The sequence below is a fragment of the Pleuronectes platessa genome, chromosome 10, assembly GCF_947347685.1.
Source record: "Pleuronectes platessa chromosome 10, fPlePla1.1, whole genome shotgun sequence".
NCBI classification, from domain to species: Eukaryota; Metazoa; Chordata; class Actinopteri; order Pleuronectiformes; family Pleuronectidae; genus Pleuronectes; species Pleuronectes platessa.
In genome coordinates this window covers 1,147,029-1,162,183 of record NC_070635.1, presented here as the reverse complement: position 1 = coordinate 1,162,183, position 15,155 = coordinate 1,147,029, and the positions used below count along the sequence as shown (strand labels likewise).

Sequence of the window (15,155 nt, the reverse complement as noted above, 5' to 3'; positions counted from 1 at the left end):
AAACAGGTCCGGCCGCTGCAGCTTCAGTTTCCCATGATCGAGTGTCCGGGCTGTGGTTCGGGCCTCGGCTCGGTTTACTTTGGGTTTTGGCTGCAACAGAAATCCCCACAAGGACAGTAAACGTTTCAGGACTTCAAAGACCCGGTGACCTCACTGCTTCATGGAGCAGAGGCCTCACAGCTCACATCCTGTTTCCACTTCACCGCTCATCATATGTGATGTGTTTATTTGAGTTCAAGTGGCTTGTGTCCCCTCCTCACTGTCTTCCTGTCTGTCTCGGTCTGTCCCGCTGCAGAGCCGGGGGTGTGCACGGTGTTCGGGGACCCTCACTACAACACCTTCGACGGGAGGACCTTTAACTTCCAGGGGACGTGTCAGTACGTCCTGACCCGGGACTGCGGCAGCGTCCCGACCGGGAGCCCGGGGAACAACGTCCACAGCCCCGACTCCGGCTTCACGGTACCACCGCAGCTTTGGGTTCAGAAAAATAGTTTGTTCCTGTGAAATATACAAGAAGAATAAAGACGAGGAGTTTTTGTTTGTGAAGGAAAAGTTGGACTCTTCCTCTGAACTCTTCCTGCTGTCTCTATTTGAATGAACGTGTCTCTCAATCTCTGACTGGACCACTTGTCCCTCAGGTGCTGGTCAGAAACGACGCCCGGCGGACGCGCTCCTTCTCCTGGACTCAGTCTGTGGAGGTGCGGCTGGGGGGGGGGCTGGTCCTCAGCCTCCACCAGCACCTGACGGTTCGGAGGAACGGCACCCGCATCGCTCTGCCCTACCACGGCCCCGGGGTGCACATCGACCTGGACGGGTACCTGCTGAAGCTCACCACCATCGCAGGTCAGCACCACAGACACACACACACACACACACACACACACACACACACACACACAGACACACACACACCACACTGTGTCATGTGTGTGCAGGTCATCGACCCTCTGTGCTTTCCTTCTTCTTCTTCTTCTGACCCTGACCCGTCTTGTCTTCGTCCCTGCGCCCCCCCCCTGCAGGTCTGGAGATCACGTGGGACGGGGACAGCTTCGTGGAGGTGGTCGCCGCCCCCCACCTGCGAGGACGCCTCTGCGGTCTCTGTGGAAACTACAACGGGCACAAGCGCGACGACACCATGGGCGGCGACGGCCAGTTCAAGTTCGACGTGGACGAGTTCGCCGAGTCGTGGCGGGTGGAGGGGAACGAGGTCTGCTCCCAGCAGCACCCCCCCCGCCGGCCCACCTCCTTCCTGTGCCCCGGCAGCGTGAAGGTCAAGTTCCGCGCCCACCGCGAGTGTCAGAAGATAAAGTCCTGGGAGTTTCAGAAGTGCCACCGTGTGGTCGACTTCGGTACTTTCTACAGGTGAGGACACAGCGATGCTTTTATTCTGATAAAGAAAAGTGTTTTTATTGTTTACTGAATAAACCTTTAATCCCCCCCCCCCCTTTAGTGTAACCTGCCATCATATATATATATATATTTATAAAAGCCATTATGACGTCATATCGTTTTCTCTTCTGGAGACGTTACAAACTAATAAATCTGTTTGAATGTGAATCTCATCACTGAACTCACTCCTGCCCCCTGCAGGTCGTGTGTGACGGACATGTGTGAGTGTCCGGTTCATAAGAACTGTTACTGTGAGTCCTTCATCGCCTACAGCCGGGCCTGCGAGCGGGAGGGCGTGCCCCTCCTGTGGAGGCCCGACGCCGCATGTATGGGTGAGTGACAGCTGCCAATCACAAGATACTGTTACATGATAAGTCAGGGTTTAATTTAGAACGATGAAAACAGACAAGTAAATCATAATCAGTTTATTTTTGGCTTCCTGTGATAAAGATAAAATCTGAAATTTATCAGAAGAAATTCTAAATTACTGACATTTTATTGTTCTAATCTCTTTGAACTTGACATGTAACATTTTCACTGGATGATTTTATGATTGTGAAACTCACAAATGCATAAATATGAGTCATATTTTCATCAAGATCCATGAATTCTTCTCTGAGAAAATCAAGGACAATGGTTTAAATATTTTATCTATAAACATTTCCTGGATCTTCCCCAAAACTTTATTTATAGACCGATAATGATGAGTCTCAGTTTCTGTGTAATCCTGAAAACTATCAGACAAACACAGATGAAAACATCAGAGGAAATATTATCATAAATTCATCTGTTTATTTAAAAATCATTTAAAACTGGATCTTGTGTCATCGTGTCAATGTTTGTGATGTTTGTCTCGTTAACGTCTCCGTGGAGGAGGAGAGATTCTGATGCTGACTGCTGATTGGCTCAGTTTGATGTTTACACCCTTGTCTCCCCCCCCCCCCCCCCCAGCCACCCAGTGTAAACACGGTGCTGTGTACGACACCTGTGGACCCGGTTGCACCAAAACCTGCGACAACTGGAACGAGATCGGGCCGTGCCACAAGCCGTGTGTGGCCGGCTGCCACTGCCCGGCCAACCTGGTGCTGTTCCAGGGCCGCTGCATCAAACCCATCTCCTGCCCCGGGCGGTGACCCTAGTGACCCGGGGGGGCGGGGGGGGGGGGAGGGTTAGGTCAGGGAGCTTTAAAAACTATACGAGCCGAACTTGCCAGTGTGGACAGGTCACAGGTCACAGGTCACGAGGTCACGAGGTGCTGCGAACGGACAGGGGGGGGGGGGGCTTATCCTCGCTGCTGCGTCCCCCCCCCCCCCCTCCGTGCTGAGGACTCTTTACGATACCAGACACCACCACGAGGGGGCGCTGCTTTCAGCCTTGGTAGAGAACGAACTTGACTCCCAAGAGAAAACAAAGAGAACCCTGTTTCTCCTCCGCTCCCCCCCCCCGAGGAGGTCATGTGACCTCGACCCTCAGGAAACGGCGTGGACTCCGGTCAGAGCCAACATGGCGCCGGGTTTCTCTCTGATGGACTCGAAGCAGAGAAACTGATCCTCGTGAGCATCATTTCATATTGTAAGCTAACCAGATTTATTTGAAAGACACACAGCTTTTATATTATTATTGTTCTAATTATTATTATTATATTATTATTTGTTGTTGATGTTGTTAATTTATATTCCAGTCGAATGACGTAGCAAGAGCCAGAATCATGAATCTAATGGAGTTCGAGATGATTTAAAGGGAAACAGAAGCTATTTATGTTTGTGTAGTGAACTGTTGTGTTACTGTTTGAAGAGAGATGTGAGTCCCTCTCCAGCGCAGGGATCAAGTACTGTATCGTGTTCTGCTCCGTGTGCAGGTCGTTGTGGTTCGGATCAAACTGAAGGTTTTCATCCACGCACACGTTTCACTTGACAACAATTATTTAAGACCAGCAATATAATCTTTTATCAAAGTTCATGTTCGACTTGTGTCTTTACTCCTTAAAGTCCAGAAGCCTTCAACAGGAGGAACGTCTGAGCTGAGGGTTGCTGGTTCCAATCCCCAACACAACCAATGGTGATTTGACCAGGCAGAAAAAAAAGAGTAAATGTAATTCTCATCAGTAAAGTTACGTTTATTTTTACCCTTTCAAAATAAAGCTGTGCTCATCCCATGGTAAGATCTCCGGACGTTTCCCCACGTGAGTCGGACCCGGACCTCCTGCTGCTTCTTCACGTGAAACACAAACTCATGAACATCTCCACAAACTATTTTCATTTCAAGTCTGAAAAACAACTTTTGATTCGACTGCAGCCGGTGACGAAGAGTTTCAAAGAAAATCAGCTTCATCTTTAAACCGCAAAAAATAAACCTGCAGGAAATTAACGTTGAATTAAAAAAGGGTCCAATTAAAACGTTTTAGTTAATTTACATTCATATTCCCACAGTGAGAGCTCTTTATTTTTATACATTATATTAATTCATGTTCTCATGTAAGAGAAAAGAGAAAAAGCTCAGACTGAATTAAAAACTGTTGTTCTGATCTCAGATCAGGTCACATGTCAGGTACAGTTAAAACCAACGACAATAAATAATGCATATCTCCATTTTAATATTTATGTTCTAAATATTTGGCTGTTTTTGTGTTTTCTTTTAATTTATGGTAATTTATCAGAGTTTATGGCTAAACTGTAAAATATAAAGCCTGAATTATATTTCTTTGGTTTAAGTTGAAAAGAATATCTTAGGAATCAATGCCAAATAAAAATATATGTAAATAACAGCGGATACAATCTGTATTTTTTTTACTATATAAGTATTTTACTACCTATAAAGTATTTTCATATAGTTGAGGGTGTACTTCTCAGAAAACATGAATAAAAAAAGAGCAATTTAAAAAGATTTTAAACACATTTTAATACACTTCAAATTTGTACAAACTTATTTTCCTATAAACTTTTCACCAAAACAAAAACATGACAACTACAGCACCAGATCCACCAGAGTCCGCTGATCCGTGACGGGGGGGGGGGGGGGGGGGTTTGGGAGGACAAACTCTAAACATCGACAGTTTCTCACGTGAGAGAAGAAATACATCAACTGAACCAGGATCAGAGGAGCTGGAGATCTGACTCTCAACTCTCAGTTCTGATCCTGGGACTTACAATCATCTGAGTCCTGAGTCTCCAGCTCCGACCTTCTGAGAAACACAGGAAGCTCCAAACAGATTCTTCTGTAAACTGAGGAGTTTCATTTCAAAATCACATGTTCGCATTAAAAGTTCATATATTAACAATTTGGTTAAAAAGGGTTTATTCAAACAAAACTCTATTTTTTTAATCCATTTCATTTCATTGCCAGCAAATGTTTTAAAGGTTTTGAAGTGAAGGTGAAAACCCCGGTGGCCGATCAGAGGAGGAAGAAATTAAACAACTTTTATTTGAGACTGAAACTTTTGTCACTTCTCATTTTAAACTCAAATAAATCTTTAAAACAATAAATCCTGAGTCTGAGGTTTCAACAGACTCACGTCTTGTGTTTGTGTGATTGAGTTTTAACAGTAACGCAACACGATGCAACTTTTAACTTGGAAAAAGCAGCTTGATTAAAATGAGATTTAAGCTTCAGTGTGAATCTGGAGATTGTTTCTCCTTCTCCTGCAGGTGACTAAACATGAGTCCAGCAGTTTTCATGTAATCCTGCAAACTGACAAACACACAAACACACAAATACAACGCAAGTAGAATTTGTCTGTTCCTCAGTTCCAGTTCTTAAAGAAGCTCATGATTCAGTGTTAACGTGTTTTTGTGATGAAACTCTTCAGCCGTGTTTCTGAGCGACACTGAACGACGTCCAGCTGCAGACTTCACTGACTTCACTTCGTCAAAGCACAACAACACAAACTCTGATAGAACAATTACACAACGACACAAATTCTGTTACACTGCTCAGCCGGTCCGGCTCCGTGCACGTGATGACGTGTGCACGAGCTCAACTCTTTGGCTTCTTCAGGACGTGACACATTCACGGTGGATAGAAGGATTCTGGATGAACAACTTGTTTCTGTGTTTGAATAAAATAACACAAAACGACAAACGATAAAATGAAGAGTCGTGGTTTCGTGTAAAGTGAAATTAAAAGTTCTTTGGAGGAAATTTGTTTTTCTGTTTCCAGATCAAGTCCTATTTAAAATGTTGCACGTTCCATGAACTGGGCTGTGACTGGTGAAATCTTTGCTCTGATGCAGTTACTGGTTCTACTGGGTTCTGTGTGGAGATGAGGAAAAGCACTGGGACACTGATGTTTTTGGTCTTTTCATAGGATTCATTGACAATAAGTAAAAACAACCAGCAGCTGTTTTCCTCTGATGAATGTCATCTGATATTAGGTTGGTTTGGATTTTTAAATTAGTTTTTAAAATGAGCAGAAAGTAAAGAAACGCTCATCTCAACATTTACAACATTAACAGATGATATTTAGATAATTTGTTTTCCTCATTCTCAAAGTGAAATGATTCCCACGACCTTCTGATGAATGATGTGAGAGTCAGAGATGATTCTCCCAGTCAGGCTCCTCCTCGTTTCACCAAGAAGACAAAACCCAAAGATACAAGAGATAAAAGTAGCTGCTCCAAGTACAGAAAATATGTATGTGCACTCTAATATATAATCTTCCACATCTCTCCAGTAAAAGTTTCTTTTTCTAACGTTTTAGCTTTACAAGACAAAATATACATCTAATAAAAATACACTCTTAAAGTTCTAGGCTGACCGGCGTCGAGGATTTACTAAAATAAAGTTTGAAAAAACAAGATATACGGCTTAGGTCAGCTACCACAGCAAAGGAACAAGTGAACCAGGAGGAGGAGGAGCAGGAGGAGGAGGAGTGTGGAGGAGGAGGAGGAGCAGGAGGAGGAGTGTGGAGGAGGAGTGTGCACAGAGCGACAGAGCGACCAGCGTTCAGTCGTCTTCACTGTCGCTGCCCGACTCGCTGAGCTGGAGGTCGTTTCCTGTGAGGGCGGAGAAGAAGAAGAGAATGAAACCAGTTAGAAACATTGTTCTGAATGGTCCAACACCAGTTCACACCAACAGGAACATGTGGGGAACATTGAGGCGAGGGGCGGAGCCTGTAGAGCAGCAAGGGGCGGAGCCTGTAGAGCAGCAGGAGGCGGGACCTGACGTATAAACTCTGCTGTGGAAACATCAGTGTTGTTGTTTCCAGCTCATCCACACTGGAGTCGGCCTCATCACCAGAAGATCTGGAACCTCCTCGTGTTTCAAGTTGAGAATCATATAGAGTCAAACGATGATATCCTCTGTCCCAATGCATGCTGGGATATGTTCCTGCCTCTCAACCCTAAACAGGATTAACAGCAGCGTTAAAGTGAGAGTCAGAAGGATGTACTCACTGAGCGTGTTCATGAGCTGGTTGCTGCCCTGCTGCCGCTCCGCCCCCCCGTTGGCCACCAGGGGGCGGCTGGGCGAGGTCTGGCTCAGCGGTCGAGGGGCGTCGGCCTCAGCGTCGCTGCTGCTGTCGTCTCCGCTGCCCGACGCGCTCGCCGAGTCCGAGGAGCTGCTGCCGCTGCTGCTCATCTGCTCGATCACGTCCACCTCGGCCCGCAGCTCTGTGAGGACAACGTGAGGTCACAGCAGATCAGGAGTTCTGTCCCTTTCACCCGTGAACAATCTACATATTCATAACATATATATGAATATCTGTTCTATCACAGGTCAGGACTGGACCTCACCTCTTTTGATGTCATCGAGCTGAGGCTCAGGGGAGGGGTTGTCCTTCGAGGGGGACGGAGACGTCTTGGCCCCGGCCCCCGGCTTCGTGGGGGCTCGGAACTGAGAGCTGGGCTGAGTGGACCGGACCGACTGCTGCTCGATCCGGGCCTGGATCTTACTGCTGCCCTCGGCCCTGAAACACACACACACACACACACACACACACACACACACACACACACACACACAGCAACAACTATTAATCCTGTTTCATTTCTGAAGTCTAAAGAAAACATCATAATATCCTTCCTGGTGATTTAAAAAGGATCAAGAGGAAATAATAGGATGTATAATCTGGTTTAGTGTATTTACATCACTGTCCAGAAGATGGAGCCAGAAATCAAGAGGCAGTATTTGTTTTTAAATGAAATCTTGATGGAATAAAGCATTTTTTAAAACTTGCACCAGTTGATCTGAACAGAATCCTTCAGGTGTCTTCATGGGTCTGATCTTCTGGGAGCTCTCACCTGGTCTTCTTGACCTGGATGCTGCTGCTCAGCTTCTCCAGGACGAACTCCCCGGTGTCGTGGTTGATGATGAGCACGCAGTCCTTCTGGTACGGCCGCTTGTTCCCTTTGAAAACCGTCATGGGCGGCGTGGAGCCCTGGAACCAGAACAACCAGTCTGAACCTGTTCATCTCAACTTCTTCTATTAACTGAGGAATGAAACCAAATCCTCTCCGAACATGTTGAGCTGTATGTTCTTGGTTCAGTTGTATGTTGATAGTTCTTTCTCACTAAAAATGTGTTTAACTGAAACATGGGGTCAATTTTGAAAATAGGTAAATAAATTCAAAACAAATGTATTTTCTATAAATGTGAACTTGTACCCGATACTTTAATTAATTAACAAAAACATCTCATTGTGATTTTCCAAACATCTGCTGTGTATCTGATCCTCTGGTCTCATCCAGTGACAGTCAACACTCGGCGGCAGTTTACCGGAATGTGCGGTAACGTGATGGTGACCTCATCTCCTTTCCCGACCTGCAGCTCCCCCTCGCAGCTCGTGTCGATCGACGCTGGTTTGAAGTCGTCTGTAAAACAACGACACGGATCAACAAACACTTTTATAAAGAAGCTAGAGGAGATATTTTACACTTTAATAATCTCTATGACATGTTGGAGTGGTTGGATAGTGAAGTTCCTGTCTGTATAACTGAGTCTCTCTACGGTGGCTGAGAGCGATCAACACAAGCAAACTCAGAAAACAACTTCATTAATGCAAAAAGTAAAAGATTCAACCCCCACCTGTGGCTGCAGGGGGCGCTGCTGCTCAGTCAAAGTTACACATTGTTGCTTTAACGCAGTTTTTACATTGATTGATGAGCCCGTAGTTTATCTAATGGTCAGTGACTCGTGCTGCTGTCAGTACTGAGACATTTCACTTGGTTATAAGAGCCAGAGATCGTGATGGAGGACAACGATTAGAACATGTCTCCTCCCATCAGGACCTCCTCAGTTCATCCGCTCCTTCATTATTTATAAACACTGTAAACACACGTGACTCTCTGAGCTTTATTTACTCCTCATAAAGTTTCCATGTGACTCCTGTTGAGTGAAGAACACCGGAAGCTGCTCCTTGTGAACATCTGTGAGTCAACATGTGATTGATTGATTGACAGCGCGGTGACAACAAAGGCGATTTGTAATAACAGAGATGTAATAAGTTATAGAGGGGAACTTTAAGAGCAGGTGCCTCCATGTAAACACGTGTTGTCTCGGTCCGGTCAGGGAGGCGAGGGTTCGAATCCCTGTCCGCGTCCCTTCCTTGTGTCCACTCACATCTGATGGTGTGGAACGAGGACTTCGGCCTCTTCTCGAAACTTTCCCCGAGCTTCAGCACGTGCTCCTCCTTGTCCAGCAGCGGGTTGGTGCTCCCGTTCATGTCTCCGTGTCGACACGAGCGTGTCACGATCCACACGCACGCGCGGGTCACCGGGGAAACCGAGATGCGCCCGTCCGAGAGCCGAGACACACCGTTAGCTTCCGATGCTAAGCGTTAGCAAAACATCCCCTGACGTCACTCGACCGCGCCTCTTCCGGTTTTAGTCCAGCGGTGAAATGTTAGAAAATCTACTTTTTTAACCTGATTAAATATAAAACTGTTTATCGGGAAAAAACACAATAAAGTTAAACGATTATTTTTCTCTTTTTTTGTTATTTTATTCAGTGATTTTATTCAGTTCTGGAAAATATCCACGTCCCACGGGGAGGAACTGACTTCAGTGTCCATGCGACACGGAGGAATTAGACTAACGGACAAGATGGCCGCTGCATCAATGCTTTTAGTCGCCGGTGTTTTGAACAAATTATTTAGTTATTAGCGTCTTTAAGTTCATGTGAAATCCATCCTGTGTTTACTATCTTAAAGATTAAATATTATTTAAGTTAAACACAAACAAAGAGGCGTCAGTAAAGTAGCTTTTAAGGCAACATGGCGCTGTCCACACACGAGACAGGTGAGATCACAACAGGTGAGCTGTCCCCGTGTGTCCCGGGACAGACGGGGACAGCTCCGACCCGGGAGGAGGTGGACGGACCCGGCGGGGAGCGACCTCTGGTGTCCGGCTTCAAGCAGATGAAGCTGGAGAAAGAAGCTCAGAAGAACTGGGACTTGTTCTACAAAAGAAACACCACGAATTTCTTCAAGGACAGACACTGGACCTGCAGGGAGTTCGAGGAGCTCCGAGCCTGCAGAGAGGTGAGGGAGGACGGACCCGCGAGAGCAGAGTCCCGGTCCCAAGCTGTCCTTACACCTGGGTCCGGGACAACGAGACTCCGGGAGGTCACAGACATTCAGTCCAGGACACAGCTGCTTTAGGAACTTAACTCAAATGAACTAAACTTAACTTAACTTAGGAGTCATTCCTTTGTGAATATGAGATCACTGCGTTGTGTTTAATTGGTCATTTGACTAACTCAGAATCAGATATTGGTGCTTCTTTATATGAATATGAAATAATCATATTCTTTCATTATCTTCCACATCACACAGTCCACTGGCTCCAATCAAATGCTTAGTTCTATTATTACCCTTGGTAAAGAAGACAAATCAAGTTTCAAGTAAATTTTAGTGCTTCGTGTTTTTTATGTCCACACATAATTTAAGATAGATTCATATTAACAACCATTGATTTAAAAGAATCTTACTAAAAGTGAATGGCCCCTGGTGTCTGATAGATATTCTGCCTAAAACTAACTTCTCACCATATTGATGAAGTGGTTAAGTTTGGAGTTGTATAATTTTACACAATATAAGATCAAGGCAAAAGTAAAACAAATTAAATTAACTTATTAAAGGCCACAAAGATAAATTCTGCATTAGCTTAATCTCGTTCAAAGAGTCGTCTTGTTCAGAAGAGTGTTGTGGTTAAACATCAGGTGATAAACAAGAGAAAGAACCAGATATGGGAACGACTACACATGAATGAATTTATGAACCGACCTTGTGATCTTCTCTCAGTCTTTGTTCTGCCTGATTTGCAGTTTGAGTCCCAGAGGCTGGTTCTGCTGGAGGCCGGCTGCGGTGTGGGGAACTGCCTCTTCCCTCTGCTGGAGGACGACCTGAACATCTTTGTTTACGCCTGTGACTTCTCTCCACGAGCTGTGGAGTTTGTCAAAGTAAGATTTCTATTCATCAGAATCTATGAATACTCTCTTGAGTCTTTTACCTTGGCTCTTTTCTAGTAACACAGTGGTTTTCAATCACAAAGTCTCAATCAAACAATTCAGACTCCAGGAAACTGGTGACGTCAGTGATTTGTTGAGGAGCTCATAACTGTAGAAGACAAATCTCTTCCCAGGAGTAAAAAGTACATATTTTAATGTGAAACATAGAGAATTACTCTCCTCAAAAAGGTCCTGAGCCCATCGAGACATCTGCAGCTTCCATGTCAACAATCAACCCAATCAACCGTCCAACATCTGAAACAGTTGATGCAGCTCTAGTGAAAACATCACTTGATGAATGGAAACTTTCTCTGTTTCCAGCAAAACCCTCTGTTCTGCCCTGAGCGCTGCTCGGCCTTCCACTGCGATCTAACCAGAGACGACCTGAAGACCAACGTGCCGGAGGGCAGCGTGGACGTGGTCACCCTCATCTTCGTTCTGTCGGCCGTCCATCCCGATAAGATGAAGCTGGCTCTGCAGAACATCAGCAGGGTGAGAGCAGGCTTGGTTCCTGAAGTGTTTAGAGACGTATGTTGTAATGTAGTCACTGTTAGTGTGGTGGTCACTTCCCTCTTTGTTTCATACACGTGGATTCTAAGCTCGTCACTGACGTGTGAATCTCAGGTGCTGAAGCCCGGAGGCGTCGTCCTGTTCAGAGACTACGGGCTGCAGGACCACGCCATGCTGCGATTCAAAGCAGGAAGCAAACTGGGGGAGAACTTCTACGTGAGACAGGACGGCACCAGGTCCTACTTCTTCTCCAAAGGTCAGTAAACTGATTCAGGAAAGTTGTTTCCATGATTCCACAGGTTAAAATATGTATTCCTTCACATGCTTTAAAAAACAAGTGTCCACCCTTTCAAAGCCAAAATAATATAATAAAGGAATAATTTAATTTGGAGCTTTTATTTATCTTAAACTTTTGGAACTGGTGGATCTTTTTCTGCCTCTGGTTTGATTGTTGTGTGAACATAAAGCTCTTTGTAAACCTTGTCATGAAACAGACAAAGAGAGATTCTCTGTAAACCAGTTGACACGATGGTATAAATCTTAATTGTGAAAATCCTTTATTCACATTGGTCCTGAAGCACAAAACTCCTCAACCCTCCCTCTGCCTGGTTTCCTTCCTCTGAACTGTCTGTTTGCTCTTCTTCTTGCTCTCAGAGTTTCTGGCCGAGCTCTTTGCGGACGCGGGCTTCCAGTGTGTTTCCAACGACTACGTCCTGAGAGAGACGGTCAACAAGAAGGAGGGGCTTTGTGTTCCCAGGGTGTTCCTGCAGAGCAAGTTCACCAAGCCTGACCAATCAGACAGCTCCTGACGTCACATGGTCGCCACTTGTCTCCTCATGAATCTCCAGAGACGATCACGAGACGGATGAGACCAGTTGAAACTTATCGGTGAAGAAGCTTCTTATGTAGAACCTGTGACCTGATCCTCACCGTGTTTGATCTCTTTAGACCGTCGGGGGGGGGGCTGCTTCACCATCAGAGGAAGACTTGTACTTGGAATCTTAAAGAGGGAAATACGTGGAACTTGTTTGTGAGTTTCAGCCTCAGCACTTATCGCCAAGAGCTGAATCTTGAAGTTTTTTCCAAGTTGACATCTTTTCTTCTACACGATGGTTCCTGTTTTTCATCCTGAGATATTTGTATTTTTCCAGTTTTTTACCATAAGAAATATCATCAACGCTGACTTTTCTGGACAGTTTATTTAGAGTCTGGCAGGAGAAGTCTAGAAAACCTCCAGAGCAACTGAGTCAGATGGTGGTTAAAGAGGAAAGTGTTGTTAGAGTGTGTTGTCGGGACAAAGGACCAAAGTTTCAACTCGATGCACCTGAAACTTTTTCTCTCAGTCCAAACATCTCTTGCAATGACTCACAGGCTCCGACTGTACGCGTGGCTTTAGACCTGATTACAAAACTGTGCACGACCTGCTGCAGTTTCCTGTCCTGTGGTCGGACATGTGCAGCCTCTCACTGCTCTGGAAACAAACAACAGGTGGAAACGGGTTCGAGTCTTGTGCACGTAAATGCAAATTCGACAGTGTACTGGTTAAAGATCAGAGGTAAAACAGAATCGACTCATCTGTGAAGATGAGCTTTGTCTTTTTACAGATCACCACATGGTTCAGGTTCATTCTGCTGCTTCTCGTGTGGTTTTCTGACTCTGACCAAAAGCACAGAAGGAAACTGAACCAGGGCCGAGTGTTTCAAACAAGCTTCAGCACTGAGGCTACTTTTAGCTGCAGATCGTTTTAGCAGCTTCTCGCACCTCAGACCAGCCGACAGGAAAACCAGCAGGTTGAAGGTGTGATCCGTTTCTATAGAAACTGACTCTACCTCCACTTTATAACATCAGAAAACACTTTCCTCAGGAGTTTATGTCTCAGTCTCTAGTTTCAAGTATTCTTCAACACAGCTGATGTTCATTCAGTGGATTATGTGTGGACACTGAGTGATGGTGACGTCTCTGTTGGTTCAAACTCAATGGAATCAGATTGCAGATCTTGTTTTTTGGCATAAGCCCTTTTTATTGATATGACAGGGGGACAGCGGGAAAGGGGGAGAGCGAGCCGGGTGGACGTGCAGCAAAGGGCCGGGTTCGAACCTCAGCGGCAGCAGCTGCAGGACTCGAGCCTCCGTACATGAGAGTCTTTACGACTCTGAGCTAAAAACACTGAAACAGGTTCAACAGATGAGGAAGCATCAAATTAAACAAAGGGGAAAATCATTTAGCTGAAAAGGTTTGTGAAACGTGGTTTATTCAACTTGTTTGAACATTTAAATCCTTAATGAACAGAGTCGCCAGCGTCAGGTTATGGAGCTGCAAGAGAGTGAAACAGGAAAACAACATGTAAACAACTTGTTTCCTCCAAAAAAGACATTTAACTTTGCATTAAACTAATAAACATCCTCAAGAAATGAACTACATCAAGTCTCGTGATCTGCTTCAGACACAAACTCAGTTATAATAATGATTTTCCTCCTCGATGAGGACTTTACCTTGGACCTTGATCCGGATGAAGTGTCCCATGGCCGCCTCTCCCTTCTCACACTTTGCTTTGCATTGAAACTGACCCGTGTCGTCTGCTGTGAGGTCGAGGATCTCCGTCTCCACCTGCCTGAGTCTCATGTTGCCTTCAGAGACTGTCTCGTTCACTGTGGTGATGTACTTGCTGGGGTCAGTCAGCGCTCTGTCACTCTGAGTCCAGACCACGTGCACCGGGCCACAGTGCTCCTGGTCATAGTTTGCTTTGCAGGACAGTTTGACGGACGAGCCGCGGGACACAGTGAGGCTCCTCTGAGGGTAGAGAACCTCTAAGGTCACTGGAACACAAAGGGAACTACGTTTAGATGGTTTTATTTTAGACAGACTTGATTTCCCTCAGCGACTGTTGAGAAACAGATAATTGATTTTTAAAAAGCTAAACCAGTTCAGAGGAAACCTGTCGACGTGTTAATGGTCGACTGCATAATTACAACTAGTATAGATAATTACACAGAGAAAGATATCTGTCACGTCCCATCCGTACAACAAGTCACTCAATCTTCTCGACACACAAACAGAGTCAAAAACACAACCTTCTTGCCGGAGGAGAAACCGGTCTGAGACACAAGTCTTTACTCACCTTTGTCCTCAGCCGAGGACAGACACAGTGTCCCCAGCAGCAGCAGCACCGAAGGTCCAGTGAGTCGAGACATTCTTGTTAACACACCGTCACAGGAACGAAGAGCAACACAACCTGTGTCACCACACGTTGGCTGGTGAACTGTGAGCACACGTGAGGAGCAGATGTGTTGGTGGAGGGTGTGCTTCTTCTGTCTGATGTTTCCATCCTCTCTGAGAACTACAGACTTTACTTTGAAGTGTCTCAGTTTTGAGTTTTGCTTTCTCTGCCCCCTTCTAGTTTTCATGATCCAGAAGTTGTCTTGTTATAATCTAAAGTTTTTTTAAGTCCCAGGAAGCTTGTTTTTTATCAAACTACATTAATATACGTCTGAAATCAACGACAACAAAACTGCTTGTGTGCTTCTCAATATGATTAAAAACAACAAAAAAAGCTGATTTACTAATGTTTTATATTCATGAATTTTATCAATCTCCAAAACGCCTTGAAATTGTCAGTGAAATTAAAAGAATCCTGTCATGCCTACTTTGTATAAATAGTTGTACTACCTGCTGGTGACCACGAGAGGGTAGTATTTAGTACGTTTTGTACTTTGCACCCTGCTCGTTACTGAAACGTGAATTTATGTAAAGAAAACTGGAATTTGTTATTTTGCTCATTTTCTAAAAAAAATTTTTCTCAAAAGTTGAACTTCTGTT

The 15,155-nt window shown here is 45.1% G+C and overlaps 3 protein-coding genes across 3 annotated transcripts in view; 2 read left to right on the top strand and 1 right to left on the bottom strand.

Moving 5' to 3' along the window:
* The window catches only part of bmper (BMP binding endothelial regulator), a 19,868-nt gene extending 17,346 nt beyond the window's left edge, over positions 1–2,522 (top strand). The window contains exons 13-17 of the mRNA XM_053432946.1: positions 296–459; positions 639–843; positions 1,020–1,362; positions 1,591–1,721; positions 2,341–2,522. Coding sequence (XP_053288921.1) covers positions 296–459; positions 639–843; positions 1,020–1,362; positions 1,591–1,721; positions 2,341–2,522 — 1,025 coding nt within the window. The remainder of the gene's footprint in view (positions 1–295; positions 460–638; positions 844–1,019; positions 1,363–1,590; positions 1,722–2,340) is intronic.
* A 2,144-nt stretch (positions 2,523–4,666) lies between these two features.
* On the bottom strand, positions 4,667–9,174 carry eaf1 (ELL associated factor 1). Its single transcript, XM_053432677.1, has 6 exons — positions 8,943–9,174; positions 8,100–8,194; positions 7,625–7,761; positions 7,118–7,290; positions 6,779–6,994; positions 4,667–6,379 (listed from the first exon to the last, which is right to left on the bottom strand). Exons 1-6 carry the CDS (start codon positions 9,043–9,045, stop codon positions 6,330–6,332), a joined length of 774 nt encoding a protein of 257 aa, XP_053288652.1. The 5' UTR covers positions 9,046–9,174; the 3' UTR covers positions 4,667–6,329.
* mettl6 (methyltransferase 6, methylcytidine) lies at positions 8,539–14,894 on the top strand. The gene is made up of 5 exons (XM_053432676.1): positions 8,539–9,861; positions 10,647–10,781; positions 11,151–11,321; positions 11,454–11,595; positions 11,994–14,894. The coding sequence occupies exons 1-5, from the start codon at positions 9,595–9,597 to the stop codon at positions 12,146–12,148; spliced, it is 870 nt and encodes a 289-aa protein (XP_053288651.1). The 5' UTR covers positions 8,539–9,594; the 3' UTR covers positions 12,149–14,894.
* Positions 14,895–15,155: the final 261 nt, after the last annotated feature.